This window comes from Phalacrocorax carbo, chromosome 20 (assembly GCF_963921805.1).
Source record: "Phalacrocorax carbo chromosome 20, bPhaCar2.1, whole genome shotgun sequence".
Taxonomy (NCBI): Eukaryota; Metazoa; Chordata; class Aves; order Suliformes; family Phalacrocoracidae; genus Phalacrocorax; species Phalacrocorax carbo.
Window position 1 is genome coordinate 1,981,454 of NC_087532.1, and position 19,393 is coordinate 2,000,846.

The window sequence follows — 19,393 nt, forward strand, 5'->3', positions numbered from 1 at the left end:
CGCATACATTTGCATGCCGATGAGGCCAGGCGACGAGTGGGTCGCGTTCAAAATGGCGGAGCGGGGCGGGCGAGGTAGCGGCGGTCACGGCAGTTTGGACAAGAGCATCACCCTCCCGCCCGACGAAATATTTCGCAACCTGGAGAACGCCAAGCGCTTCGCCATAGACATCGGTAACCGGGCGGGAGCCGCGGGGAGGAGGGCGGCGGCGGCGGGGGGCGACGGCGGAGAAACGGGCGGCGGCTCTCGGCCGCTGAGGGGACGCGCCGGGGCGGGGCCGGCTGGCGGGGCGCGGGGCACGCTGGGAAACGTAGTCCGTTGAGGCGGGCCGGCGGGCGCGCGGGGCCGGCGCCGCACTACAGCTCCCGGCAGGCCCCGCGGCGGGGGGGACGGCGCGGGGCGCGGCGGGAGGGCGAGTCCCGCCGCCCGGCGGGGGCGAGGCGGGGACGGGCAGCGGCACTACAAGCCCCGGCGTGCCGTCCGCGGCGGGTAACGGGCCGCGGGGGGAACCGGGTGAGGGACAGCCCGGGGCCGTCCTTGGCGGCCAAGGTGTGTGGGGGGCAACGGCGCCCGCGAACCGGCGCCGCCCCTCCCCGGAGCTGGGCAAGGGGACGATGCACCGGCTGCCCTAGGCCCGACTGGGGAGCAGCGCTGCGGATCCCCCCCCTCCTCCTCCTCCCCAAGCCCTGAGCCCCCCTCGTACCTGGGCGCTGCCTGCGCTCCTCCGTGCTCCCCAAACCGACCTGGAAACGACGGAGGGGTGGGGAGGGCTGCTGGGCCACCTGCCCGGGCAAAGCGGCTTTGGCACGGGCTGGGGGCCTGTAACAGCAGCTGGCTGCGCTGGCTTCCTCGGTCACCCCCAGGAACACCCCATGTCCTACACATAGGCCTCAGAACGTAACATGCCTGGGTGTACAACAGCCTGCGCCAAGGGCCAGGTGGAGTAACGCACATGAAAACAACACAGCCCATAAACAATAGTTTCACCTGTGTTGGGATTAACGTTCTTTCTACAGAGACCTGCAAAACTGAAAACGCCAGTTCACACAGTTTGCTTCTAGTTTGCAGTTACTGGGTCAGTGGAACTTTTAGCAGGGAAGCCAGAAGAAAAGCATTCTTCAGCCACAGTACCATGCAGTACTGGTGCCAGCCTCTATTAGTCCTCTGGTTAACACGGCTCTGGGTGGTGTATCTTACTGTGTAGTGGGAGGTATATATGCACCATAATATACCATCCTCTCATACCACAAGTCTGCTTGACTCCTTCAGAAGCTACTTGTTTCATGCCTGTAAAAATAACAGCTGGAATTGGTCCTTTCTGTGGGTCAGAGCGGAATTAGAGTTGTGGGATTAGTTATAAAGCCTAGCTACATCTCTCAGCTGGTGTTCTGAATAGATTTAAGTCTTTAAAAACTGGGAGAGGAGGGGGATACTGTATAAAGCATAGCTTCACATACCATTTATCTGATAAATTAATTGCTGAAGCACATGTATCATTATCAGTGTTGTACAAACAGTATGACATTCCAACACAAACTTCATGATTCCTCTACTTAGAGGTTTGGAAGGAAGCTTTTCCTCATAGTGCAGAGCTACTGAGTTTAGTTTTTTTAAAAAAACCCAAAAGCTAAGAAAAACCTCACCTTTAAGCAGTGAGCTAGCAGAATAGAGTTTGGATTTTGTTTCCCAGAAACATTAAAGCATTCGCTGCTACACTGAAATAATATCTGAGGTCAGGAAAGCTTTAATTGGTTTTGTAACTATAAGTGTCTGTCTGTGATCACACTAAGTTGACCCCACACTTGAATTTTGCTGGAGAAAGCTGCTTATTTTACTCCCACAGGTTGCAAGAATTTTCTTGTTTATTTGAGCACTATGGAAGAGATGAGAATACTGTTACAAAGGCAAAGCTATAAGCACTAGCAGATTAGTTTTCTCTTGCCCATGCTGCATTTCTTGATTACACTTGTTCATAAGGCAGCAGAGAGTAGGGCCACTGAATTCAGCCATTACGTTATGGTCTAACATAACTAGGTGTTTATTTACTGTTGGGACTTCAATTTTAACCCAGTAATTGGCCATAATTACTTCCTGTCATGTACACAGCATGTTCTACAAGATGCACGGTAAACCTGCTGACGGGGGTAAATCTTTGGCAAGAGGCAAGCAATACAAACAGAGTTAAATTCAATCACGTTAGGCCTGTAGCACCAAGAGATACGGACCACCTGACTGCCTTGTGCTCCTGTTCTGAGAGCATGGATGCAGTTAGAACTGACTTTCTGTACAGATAAGGATGGTTATGGTCTGCAGACCAGGATGCTTTTTAATGCCAAATTAAAATTACGGGGTTTTCTCCAACAGCCAAAGCAGCTTAGGCGTTTGTGACACAAACAGATACTGTAATCAGATCCTGATATTCAGGAGCAGTTGAAAAGGCATTTTTCTTTCTGAAGGGGGGAAAAATTAAAAGCTTATTTTAACAAAAGTGAGCAGACTTTGACAGCTTCCTACTTTCAGGCTCAAATACCTACTAGATTAAGATAGCAGAGGTATCAGAAGCACCAGCAGGTACTTTTTTGTCCTAAGGAAAATCAGTTAGTGAGGTTATTCAGCCCAACTTCATAAATTCAGTTTTGCAGGTCAGATGCAAAGACAGCAGAGGTAGGGCAAGTGGTTAAGCTCAGTTTCAAGGTGAGTTGGAAGTTTTATTGTCTTGAGGTAGGCTGACTCAAGGCCTGAAAAGAAAAGGGTGATGGGGCTGGTCTGCTCAGACTTGCGTATTGGTAATATCACTAACTGGTATGCTTGAGGAGCACCATTCTAAGTGTCCTTTACCCCAAAGCTAAGAATAATCTTGCAAAATAATTATTCAGTCTATAGAGTCATCTTATAACCAGCTATGAATTTGTAGCTTGTCCTTGGAAGCAGGTTAAGAATATTAAGTGCTCCTGAAGAAACACTTTGTTTATGCATATGGCACGCATTGTCCAATGTGGCAAACCTACTTATAAAATCCTCTTGTCAGCAAGAGATTTGGGGGCTTCTATAAAGAGTTTTCAAGTAACAGTGATATATGTACTAGCTTAGCCAATTAAGAACTTCCACTTATATCTGCTCATCTTCAGCCATCCCCACATCAGCTGGAGCTTTTCCCATGAGTAGTGCATTGGAGTTAACCATGCCAAATCAGTTTCCAGACAAGGGTTCTTTGGCTCACTGCATTATGCATTTAGCTTAATTATATTTGGCTTTAGCTGAGGAGATCTTAAAAACCAAGAACTCTTAGATAAGCATACATAAACATAAGTTATATTGTTTGCTCTGAGGTAAAGCATTAATCATAACTTGTCATCTTGTTAATAACAGGTGGTTCATTAACCAAGTTGGCTTATTATTCAACTGTGCAGCACAAAGTGGCAAGAGTGAGATCCTTTGATCATTCTGGAAAGGTAAGAATTGTGTCATTAATCAGCAGCATGCGATTGGTTCATGAGAGTGAAGCGCTGAACTGGCTTCTCATCATAGAATTTTCATATGAAAGCCATTAGTAACTTATTCTATAAAAAACATTATCTAGAACTTTCTTATAGTTTAAGTATGACCTTCTGTAATGTCTGTAACTCTGAAGTAAGTTGTCGCAACTGAAAGGGTTGTCGTAAACACACATTCTAGTATGTACTAACGCTTACAGCCATCACTAAGCATTTGTACTGCAGCTTAGATGAGTGTGTGGCTCCTGTTTATAACTCTTTGCTATATTCCCAGGAAATTAGCTATCAGTATGGGTTTGGCAGTTACTTCTGCTTTGCAGGTGTAATGTAGCTCTAGATCTAAATTCAGTGATGATACAGTGTATGTGTTCTCTTTACTGGAAGACCAATTGCAGGGCTTTGGAGTTATGTAGCCCACGCACGGCCAAACTCAGTTTTGTTCCTTGCCTTCTTGGAATTGCTTGTATTGCCAGTTAGTGTTTGAAATCATTATTTTCTAGACAGGTAAGTATGGTAATTTTGTAGAAAAAACACAGCATGCTCCCATGTAAATACAACTTTTCTTGTACAGAGAAATTGCAGGCGTGTCTAATGCATGGGAGAATTTATTATGTTCTCAGCTTAAGGAGTATTAAGATATGTTGAAACTATATTACCCTCTGAAAGTAGCTTAGGATGTTATGTTTTTTAATAGCATTAACACAGTTTGAAGGCAAAGGAAGCACCAGTTATTGATGTTCAGTAGTTTAGCATATAACCTTGTTTATCAAGGAAGGATTTTGAATGATCTATAAGAAATTCTTTTCTCTTTTAAAGGACATAGAAAATGAACCTTTGTATGAAATATCAGTTCAGGAGGAAATTACAGCTCGACTTCACTTCATTAAATTTGAAAACACTTATATTGAAGCCTGCCTAGATTTCATCAAAGACCATCTTGTCAATACAGAGACAAAAGTCATCAAAGCTACAGGTGGTGGTGCCTATAAATTTAAAGATCTTATCGAGAAGAAATTGGGGTTGAAGTAAGTGGAACTTTTAAAACTTAGTTATAGGAGCATATTTCTTCTTTGAAGATGTTTTAGTAGGCTAACTTGCCCCTTTGCCCATCTGCCCTCAAAAGCCATGTGCACTGCAAGAGTGAAGCTGTAAAGTGTGTGTATGCATCTTGGTCAGACCAGGCTGAATTGACTTGTTAGTGAACATAAGCTGCAAAAATACAGCTGTACCTACTACCTGACACATAGAGGCACAGGAACAGAGCCAGACAGTGCAAGTTAAATCCTCTACAGAGTATTATCATAGCTTTTTTTCTGTAGATGATTTAACTTGCACCTACTCCATTTTTAAGTTAAATTAGTCTCTGTCATGATTATGGTAATGGTTTTTACTTTCCACCTCACAACTAGAAGCATTTCAGTGACAGTATCGTAGCTATCAGTAGCATGCTTGGGGTATACTGTTGAACTCTACTGGAATAGAAATCCAAATACACAAAAGCCTACAGTGGTATATAACATGAAGTAATATTTGAAATAAAGTAGTAAGTAGTTAGTAAATTCATTGCTAACAAGAATTTTAATCTTTGATCAGTTACTGTGATGAGGTACATTTAAGTGTATCAATCTTTCTACTTAAAAGCTTAAGGATGAAATCCACAAGACAACTTCATTATTAAGAGCCAAAATATTGTTGGCAAACACTGTTTTTCCCTGGCTGTATCTAATCTCTGTAGTTGCCTAGGATCTCAAGTTAGAGTTCCAAAAGCTTCTACCATTTTTCTATGCATGTCAGAAGTAATTAATATGATGTACTTACTGCATAGTTCCTCCATAAGCTTCATGCAGAAGCACAGACTTGCAGGAGACTAAGGGACAGTCTCATAAATTTACAGCCTCATAAATTTACCCCTCAAACTTCTTTATCAAGCACCATATGCTAAAAAGCTGCCGTAAGTATAGATAAAAATATCATTCATTTACACCAACTCAAAACATTACCTGATGTTACTGGGAAGACCTTCAAGACACTTCTCATGCTGTAATTCCATGTAGTACATGCTTCAGTTCCTGAGGTACCATGTGCATCTTCTTTTATATGACTGTTTCAAATAACTGTCATCATCTAATAGGTAGGGTTCTGTTAAGCTTTTTTCAAACCAGCCTACATCAGTACCTTAGTGGCTGTTACTAAGTACCAGTTAATCAAGACAAGGAAGCAGTTCCCCCCTCTTCTCATGCAGTGCACCTGTGTTTTGTTCCTTTGGCTTTCACTTCATTGGTCCTTAACGGGCCCAGAAAGCAGAACCTTCCCCATCCTGACAAACAGAAAGCATTCTGTATTAATTGAGATATGTATGTGTGTTGATTTATGTGTTTTCAACAAGGCTTATAATACTTTGTGTAAGAAATTTAGCACATTTCATTTAAGAAATTTACCATATGTCAGTAACAATACGCAAGATATAGAAGTTTACAGAAATCAGTAGGGGTTATCTGACTTAACGACATCATTCATCTTATCTAAATGATGTATCGTGTTCCTAGGCTCCATACACAGGATATATACTGTTGTGAAGCCTGTTATTCCTGTGGGAAGTCTCTTTTCCCTTTGTTTGGTAATCGCAATAGTAGGCTCCTCACAGTCAATTTAATCTGCCATAAACAAGTGCTGAAATGTTGAGGGGAGCCTTTTTTCCTTGTTTAGGGAGGAAGGGGAAGAGAATAGAAAGTTACTCCATATTAGGAAATTGTTTTGTTAGGTTAATTTCCAGTTAAGTTTCCTGACCTACTTTGTTGCCCGGCTGCCCGTACGCTTGGGCTGGCACTGGGACACCACAGAGGCAATGTGAACAAGCAAACGGGAGCGGGGTTATTTTGAACGACAGCACGATTAATGTCAGATTAAAGTTACTGTGTAACTGAAGTCTAACCTCAGCTGTGTGTTCTGGCACGGAAGGTGCACATCAGAACACATGCGGGTGTAGGTCTCATGTTTTAAGAGATCTGGACTATTGTCGTGTGGTGTGGGTACCATCTCCTGTTGGTAAAGTCTTTAAGAACTGCTCTTCTAAAAGCATACTTGCTTATCAGTAGGACTGTGAAATGTATGTAAGGGTGTTTTTTCTCCCCCGTCCCCTCAGAGTAGATAAAGAAGATGTAATGACCTGCCTAATTAAAGGATGCAACTTCGTGCTAAGGAACATACCCCATGAAGTGTTTGCATACCAGAAAGATTCAGATACAGAATTCCGATTTCAGACGAACCACCCAAATATTTTCCCTTATTTACTGGTGAATATTGGCTCTGGGGTTTCTATAGTGAAGGTGAGTGGTCGCTAAAATGTTTTAATGTAGATTTTGATAAAGGTGATGTGAAACGTCCTACTGTTTTAAATTTATAGTTATTTCCTCTTGGGTAATAGTTTAGTAAGAAAATAATGATTTTTTTAAAAAAATTTCCATTTCTTACAGAGTTATAAATTCTTTTCCATTCACTGTCATAGTTTCTTTTTAATCACATTTAATTTGGTGTTTAGAGCAGTTGTTATATTAACTGATGAGGACAAAAGCAGTCAGATCGGAGCGATTTTTAATATTTGTTTGTTTTGGTACACTGTTGAGGGGACCAAATTTAATGTCTATATTTAGGATTATTGGCCAAGAATTAAATACAAAGATTTCAGAAACCGCTGGTGGTTTAAGTATGTGGAACATGTACCTGTGGAGAACTTCTCACCTGATATTTACATAATTCCACTGTTCCGCCTACACTAATTCCACTGTTCAAAAAACCCCACACGTTCTCACATCTAATTGTGTGTTTATAGTTAGGACAGGGCTTTCTAGACAAATCTGCCTTGTTTTATTGACAGGTGGAAACAGAAGACAAATTTGAATGGATTGGCGGGAGCTCAATTGGAGGTGGAACCTTCTGGGGTCTTGGAGCGCTGCTCACAAAAACAAAGGTATGGAGGCGTCAGTTTTCAGGGGTGTGGGATTAAATGGGATGCTAAGAGAAAGCGTGAAATGTTGGAATGTCAAGCGCTCTGAATAGGGAGAAATAATTATTTTAAGTGATGTTTGCATGGAAACCAGAAGACCAACATCACTGTACTAGAAGATGAAAAAATTATGTCCGTCTCTTGGGGGAGCTTACCTTTTCTTCAAAGAATTGCTGCCCTTGTGCAGAAACAGGCCAGGCAGTTCTGCAATGCTCAGGACAATTTTGATACTCTCCATTAGGTGCTTGTGGTCCTAGACTGTTAGATAATAAGGCTGAGTCCTTGATTTATGTTCATTTTTTTGACTCTTTTGATCTATAAAAGATTTCTCATCTCATTCTGATGCTCATCAGTGGCAAAATAGTAATCTGCTTGGGACTCAAGGCGTTTCTCAACAAGGACAAATAATGTCTAACGCAGAGAATAGCCTCCTCAAAGTGGCCTGTTATTTTCTGTACTCTCTGTCACCACCAAATGCCCCCTTAGTTCCTGCAATATAATCTGCAGAAGCAAAGCAGAGGGCACCCAGCTACTGCAAAATGTCTGGGAGTAGAGGGGAGGAATTCTCTCTCTCTTTGTTACACGTTACAGTTTCAGGGGTTCGTCACTTAAATCCCAGGGTGGTAATCTGCCAGAATAAGGCCTGATTTAGTACTGCTCTGCCTAACTCAGCTCTTAAATCATGGTGTTTTTTCCTGTCTCAGAGATCCAAGTGGCTTAAATAGGTGTCCCTAAATGTCAGTGGTGTAGAAAAAGCTACAGTTACACACACACCAAATAGGGAAATGTCAAAGGGAAGGCCCATACTTGCAATATATTGTTTGATGCTTTTAAAAAAGAAATCTTAGAACATGAGAATGTCTGCTCTTAACTCTCACTGATTTTGTAGAGGAAGAAATTAGGGTTAACAGACTTATAAATTGGGTATTGGTATAATGCAGAATGCATGCAAGTTTAATTTCAGGGACATTAATGCATTTCTGCAACAGTAAAGGCAGATGTAGTCTTCTGGGTTTAAAACATTTTTTTTCTTATGCCTCAAGAAGACGTAATTCTGTTTGCTCTTAGTGACTATGTTTCTGACTTTATTCCAAGGGAATAGGTGCATGAGGCTTCTGACTATTTTATATGTGCGGATCCATCTCTAGTTTTCAGGGGAAATTCAACAAATTATTTGCAGATAACTGAAGAGGGCAGTTGTGCTTTTCATCATTAAAGGAGCTCCATTTAAGATAGTCCGTCTGATAAGATGTGGACTCAGGATGAGTCCTTGTCATTAGAAATAATGTATCTTTTGCTGGCAGGATTGATTCTAAGACAAGCCAAAACGCCCAGTTTTGGTCAGTAAAGTTGCTGCAGAACTCTGGCTTTATGGGCAAGGTTCTCTGGCTGTCCAGGAAAGCTAGAGTAACTCTGCTTCTCATCCTCAGAAATTTGATGAATTGCTGCAACTCGCTTCAAAGGGACAGCACACAAATGTAGACATGCTGGTGAAAGATGTGTATGGAGGTGCCTACCAGACCCTGGGGCTGAGTGGAAATCTGATAGCTAGCAGCTTTGGGAAATCTACTACAGCAGATAAAGGTATTGGTATATAGAAGATCTACCCAAGATTTGCTATACAAGTAATTCTTCGTATTGCTTGTCAGCGTGAATTTGCTGCTTGTGCCAGCTTCCTGTGAACACTTAAATGGATGGAAAAGTAGTTGCCAGCTTCATCAGCATAAACATATCTTGTCTTATCCATTTCCCTATGTATGCATGCTGGGCTGAGAGGGGACACAGAGCAGTGCTTGGGTTGCTCCAGTTACTTGGAGTTATTGTTTGAAACTAATGAGAAGAAGCGCAACCATCTCCTCTGGCCCTTGGGAACCTGATATTTATAATCTAAGAAGTAAAGCTGGAAAATAACGACCAGTCCTTTTCATGATCTTGCTGACGTGTGTTTTGCCTGCACAATATTTTATTGATTAAAAATATTCTATAGTACTGCCTTACAAGCAGACATTCAGATTTTCAGTTTGGGATTGCATAAGTCTAGGGAAAGAACAAAAACAGCTGTCTAGTTAGCCCAACGTTAATTCATTCATGTGGGAACTGTATGTGGGTTTCTTGGTCTAGAAAAGGACCTATGGCGGTGATTTACTGTAATTTGCAATTTTATTTGCAGTATTATAATGAAATGCTTGCAGTGCATCTCAGGTCAAGATGGATGGATGAACCATCATCCGTGGTTCCTAGAGAGAAGAAACGGAGTTCTTGCCATTTGCTGTTGGCCTTACAAGCAGGTTTCTTTCAAGCAATATTTCAGAGGCTTAGTGGGGTATTTTTTTGGTGATATCTTCAGTCAAATACACGGCCCTTGTTGTTTGAAGTACTTTTTTTTATAAAAGGTTTTTGGCAGGGGGGAACACCTTTCTTCTACACACATAAAGAGACTGGTCAAACTCCTTTCTTTTTTTTTTTTCTTCCAGCTGTAGGCTGTCTGTTAGAAAAGTACGGTCCGTGTGAGCATTCTTCAGCTGTGTTTAATTTGGTTTATTGTTTCTTTCCTTTAAGAATTTTCCAAAGAAGATATGGCAAAAAGTTTACTACATATGATCAGCAATGACATCGGTCAACTCGCCTGCCTCTATGCCAAACTCCATAACTTAGATAAAATATATTTTGGAGGATTCTTTATTCGGGGTCACCCTGTTACTATGCGCACAATAACCTACAGTATCAACTTCTTCTCCAAGGTAATGAAAACAGAGATTTTCCTAATAGCAAAGTCATGTGTTTAGTTATTTTTCTAGGTTGTTGGGAGATGTTAATAAATGAATTTGCACACAAAGTAAGCTTAGCGGGCTGCTGTGTAGGTAGGTAAGGCAGGGCTATAAAGATCTGTTGTGGGAGGGGTAAAATAAATGTGAATTGGCTGGGAGTTCTGTCTGGCCTCTCTTTCTGTCTCCCTCCTTCTCTCTCTTTATTATTATTTTTTGATTGACAGTGTCTTGTAGCTGCCAAGTAATGAGTTTTCACTTATTTTCTTAGATAGCTACCATTGTTATTCAATTCCTCTTGCTGACTTGCATCTATTTCTTTTCACCCCCTAGGCTATGCAGTGTGGGATTGTTCTGCCGAGATAGCTAGCAGTTAGTATGGGTGGGGGTTTTTGTTGGTAAAAAAACCAAACCCACCCCAAAAAACAACCAAGCTGTAGTTCTTCGCAGGTTTTGAAGCTGTGGAAAATACTGAAGCTTTTTCACTAGAAAAATGGTCAAGTCCAAAAGCTCACTGAATGGTTGTTACAGGTAGATTAGTTCCTGCACTTCTCCAATTTTATCGAATAGATGACACATTTTTTTTCTCATCTCTGTGCTCCAGGCAAGAGACTCCTGTATGCTGCTTTTTTCCCCCTTTATTTCACCATTGCAGTCCCTTTCTGTAAAACTTTGTTGGGTTTCAAGAAAACTACTGCAAAACTACAGCTTTAGGTTCTTGTAAGAATAGCTTTATCAGCGATTCAAATCCAAATCTCACCATGAATTGTAGCTGTTCTTTTACTATAACTAGCAGCGCTGTCTGTTCCTACAGTCAGTGCTGCAGACGTAGCTGAATTCCCTTAGAGAAGGCTGCATCTCACCCAGCCTTGCCGAGGAAAGCCAGGGGACCCTACTCCTGGGATGGAGGGTGTGCTTATTCTCCCTAGCTTTCGTGTATTATATTAATAATTAAACTCATCCAATGGGGGAAATGCTTGCCTACGGAAAATACACAGAGTGTCTGTATGCTGTTGAATGTTGAATAGCAGTGTAATGAAAGAAAGATGATGAGTAATGTCTTGAATGCGTTGGATGCACAACGGCACACACTTAACGCTGATGACCTAGAAGTCGGGTCACCTCGTATTTCCAGTCTGTTCAAGCAAGAGGAGTTGAATATTGATGGAATGATGCAGTGGTCTTTTCCAGTGAAGGCACTGGCTTCCCTCTGCTTCTGTGGTTGTGCAGGCGCAGAATACACTCCGCTTCTGCGTGTGTTTTTTTCCCCCAGCTGTTTAATAATTGTGGAATGATGTATGTAAGCAGTTCCTCCTGAAGCTGTGTTTCAGAAGCACCATTAAAGTTACTGAATGTGTTAGAATGTGGCACAAATGAATATTACCATCTTCTAGTTGTTTCTATTAAATTTAAGTGTAAAACTAGTGACAAAGAAGTACGTGTTAGCCATCAGGGACCATCCAATTGCAATGTTTCATATTGTGGCAGGGAGAGGTTCAGGCATTGTTCCTGAGACATGAAGGCTACCTGGGAGCCATTGGGGCATTTTTAAAAGGAGCTGAACAAGACAGTAAGTACAGCACTGCTCTGTTCTGTATATGCTGTGTTCTGAAATGTCAGTGTAATGTCCAAGTTTCTCTTAAGAGGCTGCATGTAAGTCATTGCCTAAATAAATACATTTGGCACTAATAAACACAGATGCTGGGCTTTGGTTTTATATATTCTGGCAGAGGCATCTTAATTTCTCACTGTTTTTCCTGCTCACCTTTGAGAAGCCGGCAGGATTTGGCTCTTCCCTATCCTGCATTTCTGCAAAGAGCAGTTAGAACTCTAAAGCGAATTGGGGAAATGCGGTTTCTGAGAACTTTCCCCCCCTAAGAGGCCAGCGTCTGACTTCAGTTAATGTACTGGAGAAGGCCAGCATCTCAAAACTGCGTTCATTGGAGAGCAAAAAGCCTCACAGACATTTATGAAGGATGAGTCTCTTCTGTCCAGCATTCTATGGGTATAGGGTGCTTTGGTTGGATTCTGCCATTTTCATTTCCTTTTTTTTCTTGTTGATGTACTAGCAAGCCATTCAGTATATTAGTTATAGTGGAACACAAATTAAGGTTGTTAATGTGAGTAAATATCAAATATACCTCAGAATAATGGATCTGGAATTCTTTTCATACCCTTTTAATAGATATGGGCAAGGAACCAGCTACCAAGGAATTAGACACATTGCTTCTGCAGCATGTACTGTACCTCTGACCTTGATTAAACTTCTCAAATAAAAATGATTTCTAGAATAACTTTAGTGTTTATGTGAAACTTACGTTGTGCTTTGAGAGTTTTGTAATGATATTTTGTTAATAATGGGTCTAGATTTAAAAATAAGAAGTTACAATCAGTGATAGTGCTTTGAAGGCGTGCTGGTTATAGCCCTTAAGGACAAGGGAAGGGGATTAAAAAAAGGAATGATCTTAGAACTGTAATTGTCTTATGTCTCATTCAGGTTGAAGCTTTTTAGAGCGAGGTAATTTCACTGAGTGGTTGAAACATTTCTTTTGGGGGATAGAGGGGAAACTTATGTCTACTTATAAAGACAAGGGAAGATGGCTTTTGTAGTGAAGCAGCTTCTCTGAAGGGATGCTAACTCTAGAGTCACTCACGGGAGTATTTTCAGTTTTATTTTCAGATTATGTGTGTCTCTGTCTTTCTCTTTTCTAGATCCAAATCAGTATAGCTGGGGAGAGAATTATGCTGGGAGTTCTGGTCTTATGAGCACATCACCTGATGTTTACCTTATGCAGAGAACCAGGAGTGGTACAGTATGTGGTTGTCTTTTCTAGAACTAAGTGCCTTCTCTTAGAAGAATCTCTTAGATTTGAAAGTAGATGATCATTCTCAAGTTAGTTGCCTCTTGCCCCTGAGACTCCTGCTTACCAAAAGAAGTGACTAATACCGTGTCTTGTATCACGTGTGATGTTGTCTTGTGTCTCGTGCAACGGTTTGATGTAATGTCTCATAACAACAGATTGTGGCTGCTACTTTGTCTTATTCTCCTTCACCAAAGCAGGGTGGGGGGGAACATTCATCTCTTACCCTTTCTCTGAAGTAGCTGGATTTTGCTACAGTTGAAATGTTGTGCTTCAGAATTTTGAACCCGATGTTCCACTGTCTTTAAGCAGCGTTTATTTACTTCCTATGAGAAGAGAAATATTAAATTGGACAGAAGAGCATGAGCCCAGTCATCTCTTAAATACACTGACAAAACAGTAATTCCGATTTCACAGTGAAACTGGCATACAGTAAGCAATCAGAAAATACATTAAGGTTCTTAAAATATTCTAATACTGCATCTTCTGAAGTGCTTTTGAAAAGAAGCTAGAATAGTGGAGCTCATTGTGTTTTACTGTCTTTTACCGGTTTGCATGTCAGTGTTTTTCATGTCAAATTTCTTTTAAATTTCCTCCATCATTGATTTATCTCCTCCCAGTTGTCAGGAATTAGTTCCCTGTACTTGCTGCAGGGTGTGGGGTGGGAGGAGAGGTGTTGGCCTTGGCGAGTTGTTTTCTGTTGGTTGCTAGGCTTTTTTAGGCTGGAAGATAAGGTGTGCAACTCTTACTGAATGGTTTCCCAGGCCAAGCCTTAATTTAAGTCCACTATGAGCTGCAGATGATGGATTTTGTGGGTTGTCCTATATATAAAAAATAGATCTAGTTTTAAGCTCTGCCATAACTGACATTATTGTAATGAAATTGTGGATTACAGGTATGACCAAAAAAATAACACGATCCTTCTTAATCATAAAATATATGACAGATTTTGAAAAGTATTTATGCAGAAGTAATGATCTCCTGTTGTTTGTCAACCCTTTAATCTGCAAAAAGATTATTTTCTTTCATGCTGGCAGTGGTGCAGGAGTCTCAAGCCAGCTGTGATGTACTGTCCACAGTTTCTCCATTTCAAATTCTTCTGTTGCTGGCGCTCACTTTGTTCACATAAAGTGAAATCCCTTTGCAACAATCAAAGCTCAGAAATGTCCACTTTTCAGCAGTGAAATTAATACTGAAGACAATCTTTCTATAGCAACCACTTTGGTTTACATACACAGAGTCTTGTTGCGTTGTGAGGTTTAATCTTTACTTAGTCTGAGCATTTCTAGGCCATGCAGTGTTCACAAATGCAATGCGGTTAGATGGTTGTATAAAATACAGATAAATGTGCACGGGTTGTTTTTAGACGCAAGAAATAAGGCACACTTTATGTACAGAGCTGTGTTACTCTACATATTTCACATTAATTTAATCTCCATCCTTAGAAATTTGGTCCCAAGCATTGTTTTCACAAGGCGTAAAGAAAAGTTTTGGAGGCTTGATCAGAATTGTAAAGGGAAGTTATAAAGCAGCACAGCAACATTCCTTTACAAATAAGCCTGTGCTCAGCTCTTGTTGCTCCTGTCTTTGAACCTGATAGCCCAGCAGATTTGACAGTACTGGGGAGGAAGGCAAGGGAGCTAATAAAACAGAGGGCCTACAGTAAATTTTCAGCATGAAACTTGATAATCTCTATCTAGAGGGTGGGCACGAATAAACAATCCAGGCAGGAGAGTGCATTATTTATGATGGCATATTCTCTAGTTGTCTGCAAATTTGTCAGTCTTCACTCTGGATGGACTTCTGTAGCCCTTGTACTAGCTTAATTTGTTACCAATCAGTTACTGAGTAGGTTCTAATAAATGTCTCATTTTTCACCTAGTTTGACATGCTTGAAATGGATAGGTTGGAGAGACCGCTTGTTAACCTGCCACTGCTGAAAGACCCATCAACCTATATTCCGGACACCGTTGACCTCACAGATGATGCCATGGCCAGAAAATACTGGCTCACCTGCTTTGAGGAGGCACTGGATGGGGTAAATGTCAGAAAACAGTCATATGTATGAATGATGCAAATATTTGGCAAACGAATCTTCTGTGGACTAACATGTTTACCTTCTAAATATATCTGCTGTGTGTAAGTCCAGTCCCTCATTCCCCTGCTAACAGAGGCATTTGGCTCTGTCCCAGTCTCCTAAAGAAGCACTTGATACCTTCCATGGCAGAAGTATTCTCCTGTGGTGCCTTTTTGGTTTTTTAAGGTGTTTTCAAAGCACCTTCTCTCTGAAAAGGCACTACCCCTTTATACAGAGCTGGCAAGCAGGATGGATATACAAAGGCCAAAAAGGCAAAGGCCAAAGATACTTGCCTTGTTTTTACTCTTGGGAACAGTCCTTCTGACTTACAGCTACTTTTGCATTCAAAGAGCATTATTTAATCAGACACGAGTTATTTCTTCTGCACTGTGGAACTGATCCAGTCAGTGCATGCTAGTACTTAAGAGCTATCTATGCTTAGTAAGGAAATACAAATCAGAAGATTCATGAGTGTGTTTCAGGGGGAGAAGGGCTGGGAAAAACACAGGGGCAACACATTGACTTGACCTTACTGTAGTAACGAAAAAAAAGAACACGAGGTTGAAGTGGACTGTTAAATTTCTGCCTGTTTCTCCTCTTGTGTGTGTGTGCGCGCACACGCATGTGTGCGCTTATTTTTTTTCCCCTCCTGTAAGTAGTTAGAACTTGTGATCCATTTCTGAAGGTACAGTCTTGAAAGTAAACTAAATCTTCCAGTAGGAAAGGAGGTATATTAAATTATTCTTTGGTGATTGGAGCAAAGGAAAGCTGGAAGATGCCGCGTGGGAGGGACTAGATAGCATGCAGGCACTGAACGGGATAGCAGAAACAGGGATTATTTTTCAGGCTGAACTTGAGATCGGTTACACGGAGGAAGAATTCGTTTGGTAACTCTGGTCTTGCCTCATTTCTTTACCAGGTAGCAAAGCGCGCCGCAGCCAGTCAACCAGACTCTATTGATGCCGTGGAGAGAGCTGAAAAGTTCCGACAGAAATACTGGAATAAGCTCCAGACACTCAGGCAGCAGCCTTTGTAAGTGTCTTCATCTTCCCTTTTTCATCACTTGCTGCTTCTGCTGAGCAGAGCAAATTAAAAGCTAACGAAAAACTAACTAAAAGCTAACTGAAAGCTAATTAGGTTATGAAGCAGAGCAAACTGAAAGCTAAGTAGGCTGAAGGCTCTAGCAAGTGCCAAACGTCAGGTCCTCTGCACAGAACTTCTGGATCTCATATATTGGAATTCAATGGAAAAAATTTTCTCGGCAGAAAAATTTGTTATTAAAAGCTATTACATGGTTATTAAAGTGGTAGCATGTTAATTTAAGTATCTAGCTTTGCTCTGAACATTTCCCCTCTTTGTATTTAAATAAACTGTGGAGTAGATTTACCACTTAGAGGCAGTGTTTAGCACACGTGGCACGTAAAGACTTAACTGAAGCGCTTGTGTGACGTGCTTTGACTTACGGAGGAAACAGGAGAAAATAACTTTTTTCTGTTTGAAGTAGTTGATCTTGTAGTGGCCTTGGCAGTGCTGGGTTAACGGTTGGACTTGATGATCTTAAAGGTCTTTTCCAACCTAAACGATTCTATGATTCTATCTCTTTTTTTCCCCTCCCTTCTCCCTTTTTAAAGTGCATATGGTACCTTAACAGTTAGAAGTCTTTTGGATACAAGGGAACACTGTTTAAACGAGTTCAATTTTCCGGATCCCTATTCAAAGGTAAGTTGTTCTTGCTCCACAGGGTGGACGACATGTAAGTTCAAGACACTTTTTCCATACTCTGAAACTTTGTATAAGTAACAGCCTATAGGGGAGAGATGAGTAACTGGCTACCTTGCAGCAGTGTTAACCAGCCGGTGGTTGTCACTGAGGGGAAACAGCACCGGGTGCTGGGATGTAAGGCCTCTGACACCTCTAAAAGGTGCTCGTGGTGAGGATAATGCTAACCAAAAATATTGGCAGCTCCACTTGTCTGATGGATCCGAGAAGCGAATTGATGGTGTCAGTCCGGTTCCTGATGAGTGCCTGGTGTCTGTCGTCAGATACTGCTGTAACTTGCTCCTTTGGCGAGGGGGTGTTTCCTTCAGTTTAGAACTGAGGAAGCTGCACGGAGAAGCCTGCGCTTCTCATTCGGGAGTACCTCACAAGTGACCCGAGAATGTCAGTTCTGAGGACAGTCAGTTTGTTTCCCCTTATACTGAGGCTACTACTGCCGTCTGGCAGACTTCAGGAATTTTTCCATTTTTTTCCTCCTCATTCTCATAATTCTCTTCATGGTGTGGAAACCATTTTCAAATATAGAGCTATATGTAGCTATGCAAGTACTTTCCAATAAATATGTAAGTTGCAGACAGTTGTAAAACACACTTGGCATTGTTATTCTGTAGAGCAGTTAACGACCTCAGCTCCACGCAAAAACCACAGTGCTGTCAACCCACATTTCTGTGGTCCTTTACCTACCTTCAAGCCTGTTTTCTTCTCACCACCACCCCACAAAGGAAAGAAAAGGGGGGGGTGTGTTCATAAACAGTCATCCTCCCCCACCTCATCATGTCCAAAAAAGGCCTGAAAAAACCCGCAAACCTTCGCCCATTCCCTTACTCGCTGAGGCAATCCGTCCTTAACCAACCCAAGCGGCGCTGCTTTCCGGCAGACTCTCTGGTTTCATTTACTGCCGTGCTGTCAAAGGATTCTTGATTACTTTTGTAAGTGCTGAGGAACTCAGCAGCGTTGGGTTGGAGCGTACGCCATGCATAGCCTCTAGCTCTTCACAATGGTTGTTGCCATCGTGCAGCTGTTTACTGCCTGTTTTATTCTGTAACGTCATACGGTTGGGGGAGAGGACACGTGAAAGCAGGATGGATGAGAAATAACTTTCTGTAGGTCAGATCCTCCCCGCTCGGCTGCGCAGACATACAGACAGTAACAGCGCCAGTCTCTGGTTAGAGGCTTTTTTCTGACTGTTGATATATTTCTACAAAATACGTAGAAGGTTCTCCCTAGCTGTAAGGTCAGGTGTTACGTTCACTCTCAGGAAGAGGTAAAAAAAAATATGTGAGGTGGCTTTTACTTACATTTGCTTTTTGGTAATTCAGACAAGATATTGCCAAGAAAAGATGGTGATGTAAAGCTGGAACCCGGTAGCACTTTTACATTGCTTTAGGATAACTAGCTGTGTGACACTGATCTCCCTGGAGACAGAGCAGAGAAAAAAAAATTGAGAGCTTCTAAGCATCTGGGATGGTGCAACTCTTGTTGCAAAAAATCAAGACAATCTTCTCCAGTTTTTGTAAAGCTGGTAGCGGTAAGCCTTCTCACGGTTATTACCTGGGTCTGCTGGATCCTCTCTCTGCTAAAATTTTTTCATGTGCCCACACTCCCCTTCCCCAACCTGCTCAAGATCTATTGCACCTCTGATGTATTAAAAAAATCGTTAATTCTTGGGCTACAGATCATATCATGAAGCTTTTTATTAGAATCCCAGGAAATTTTTTACTTGTTGATACTAAGCATGCTGATAACAGTAACTTGTTGGTCCATTAGAGGCCATGAACGTAGAGGAGAATGCTTGAACGCGGTCTTGGGACTGAGACAACCAATGATGGGTAAGAAATTTTTGTCTATAAATCCCATGTTTCATGTCTTTCTTACAGGTAAAGCAGAAAGAAAATGGCATAGCCTTAAAATGTTTTCAAAGCGTAATCGAATCTTTGGATTCGTTAGGCTGGGAGGAGAGGCAGTTTGCTCTGGTGAAAGGACTTCTTGCGGGGAATGTCTTTGACTGGGGAGCAAAAGCAGTCTCAGAGTAGGTGTTCAATATTTTCAAAGCACCCTTTTAAGACACACAATATCTGATTGTTCTTTTTTTTTTAAATGAAGTGCACCAATCTAACTTTAATCGTAGTTTGTACTTCACCTTTATCAAGCGTTGTTTATTTGCAAGCATTGTTGTGGTGCGGGACAGTTTGTGCTTCCACCCTTTAAATCCGGCAGTCGTGTCTCTGTGAATGTTTGAATTAAGCGGTCAAGCATCTGATGGTCCGGCCTGGCTCTTTGCCTGTAGCATTGCTACCAGCGCTGCTTTTGGGCGTGGGCTGTACTGTGCTCCTGGAACAGCAGATATGCTCTATTTCTGCAGCCTCCTGTTGCCCCGATGTCACGGTGCCTATTCAGTGGGCTCTCAGTTAGGTTGG

The 19,393-nt window shown here is 41.8% G+C and overlaps 2 protein-coding genes across 7 annotated transcripts in view; one reads left to right on the plus strand and one right to left on the minus strand.

Moving 5' to 3' along the window:
- Positions 1 to 221, minus strand: part of LOC104043243 (transcription factor HES-5) — a 41,781-nt gene extending 41,560 nt beyond the window's left edge. For 3 of the 4 annotated variants that reach the window (XM_064470226.1, XM_064470228.1, XM_064470227.1), the window contains exon 1: positions 140 to 221. The gene's annotated coding sequence lies outside the window, so the exon portion shown is untranslated. The remainder of the gene's footprint in view (positions 1 to 139) is intronic. The other variant, XM_064470229.1, reaches the window with a different exon arrangement.
- Positions 1 to 19,393, plus strand: part of PANK4 (pantothenate kinase 4 (inactive)) — a 26,694-nt gene continuing 7,301 nt past the window's right edge. For 2 of the 3 annotated variants that reach the window (XM_064470222.1, XM_064470221.1), the window contains exons 1-13: positions 1 to 173; positions 3,370 to 3,452; positions 4,311 to 4,519; positions 6,637 to 6,820; positions 7,369 to 7,461; positions 8,928 to 9,081; positions 10,057 to 10,238; positions 11,751 to 11,832; positions 12,975 to 13,075; positions 15,006 to 15,161; positions 16,120 to 16,232; positions 16,832 to 16,919; positions 18,854 to 19,005. In XM_064470222.1, the coding sequence (XP_064326292.1) occupies positions 14 to 173; positions 3,370 to 3,452; positions 4,311 to 4,519; positions 6,637 to 6,820; positions 7,369 to 7,461; positions 8,928 to 9,081; positions 10,057 to 10,238; positions 11,751 to 11,832; positions 12,975 to 13,075; positions 15,006 to 15,161; positions 16,120 to 16,232; positions 16,832 to 16,919; positions 18,854 to 19,005 (1,757 nt within the window). In that variant the 5' untranslated portion in view covers positions 1 to 13. The remainder of the gene's footprint in view (positions 174 to 3,369; positions 3,453 to 4,310; positions 4,520 to 6,636; positions 6,821 to 7,368; positions 7,462 to 8,927; positions 9,082 to 10,056; positions 10,239 to 11,750; positions 11,833 to 12,974; positions 13,076 to 15,005; positions 15,162 to 16,119; positions 16,233 to 16,831; positions 16,920 to 18,853; positions 19,006 to 19,393) is intronic. The other variant, XM_064470220.1, reaches the window with a different exon arrangement.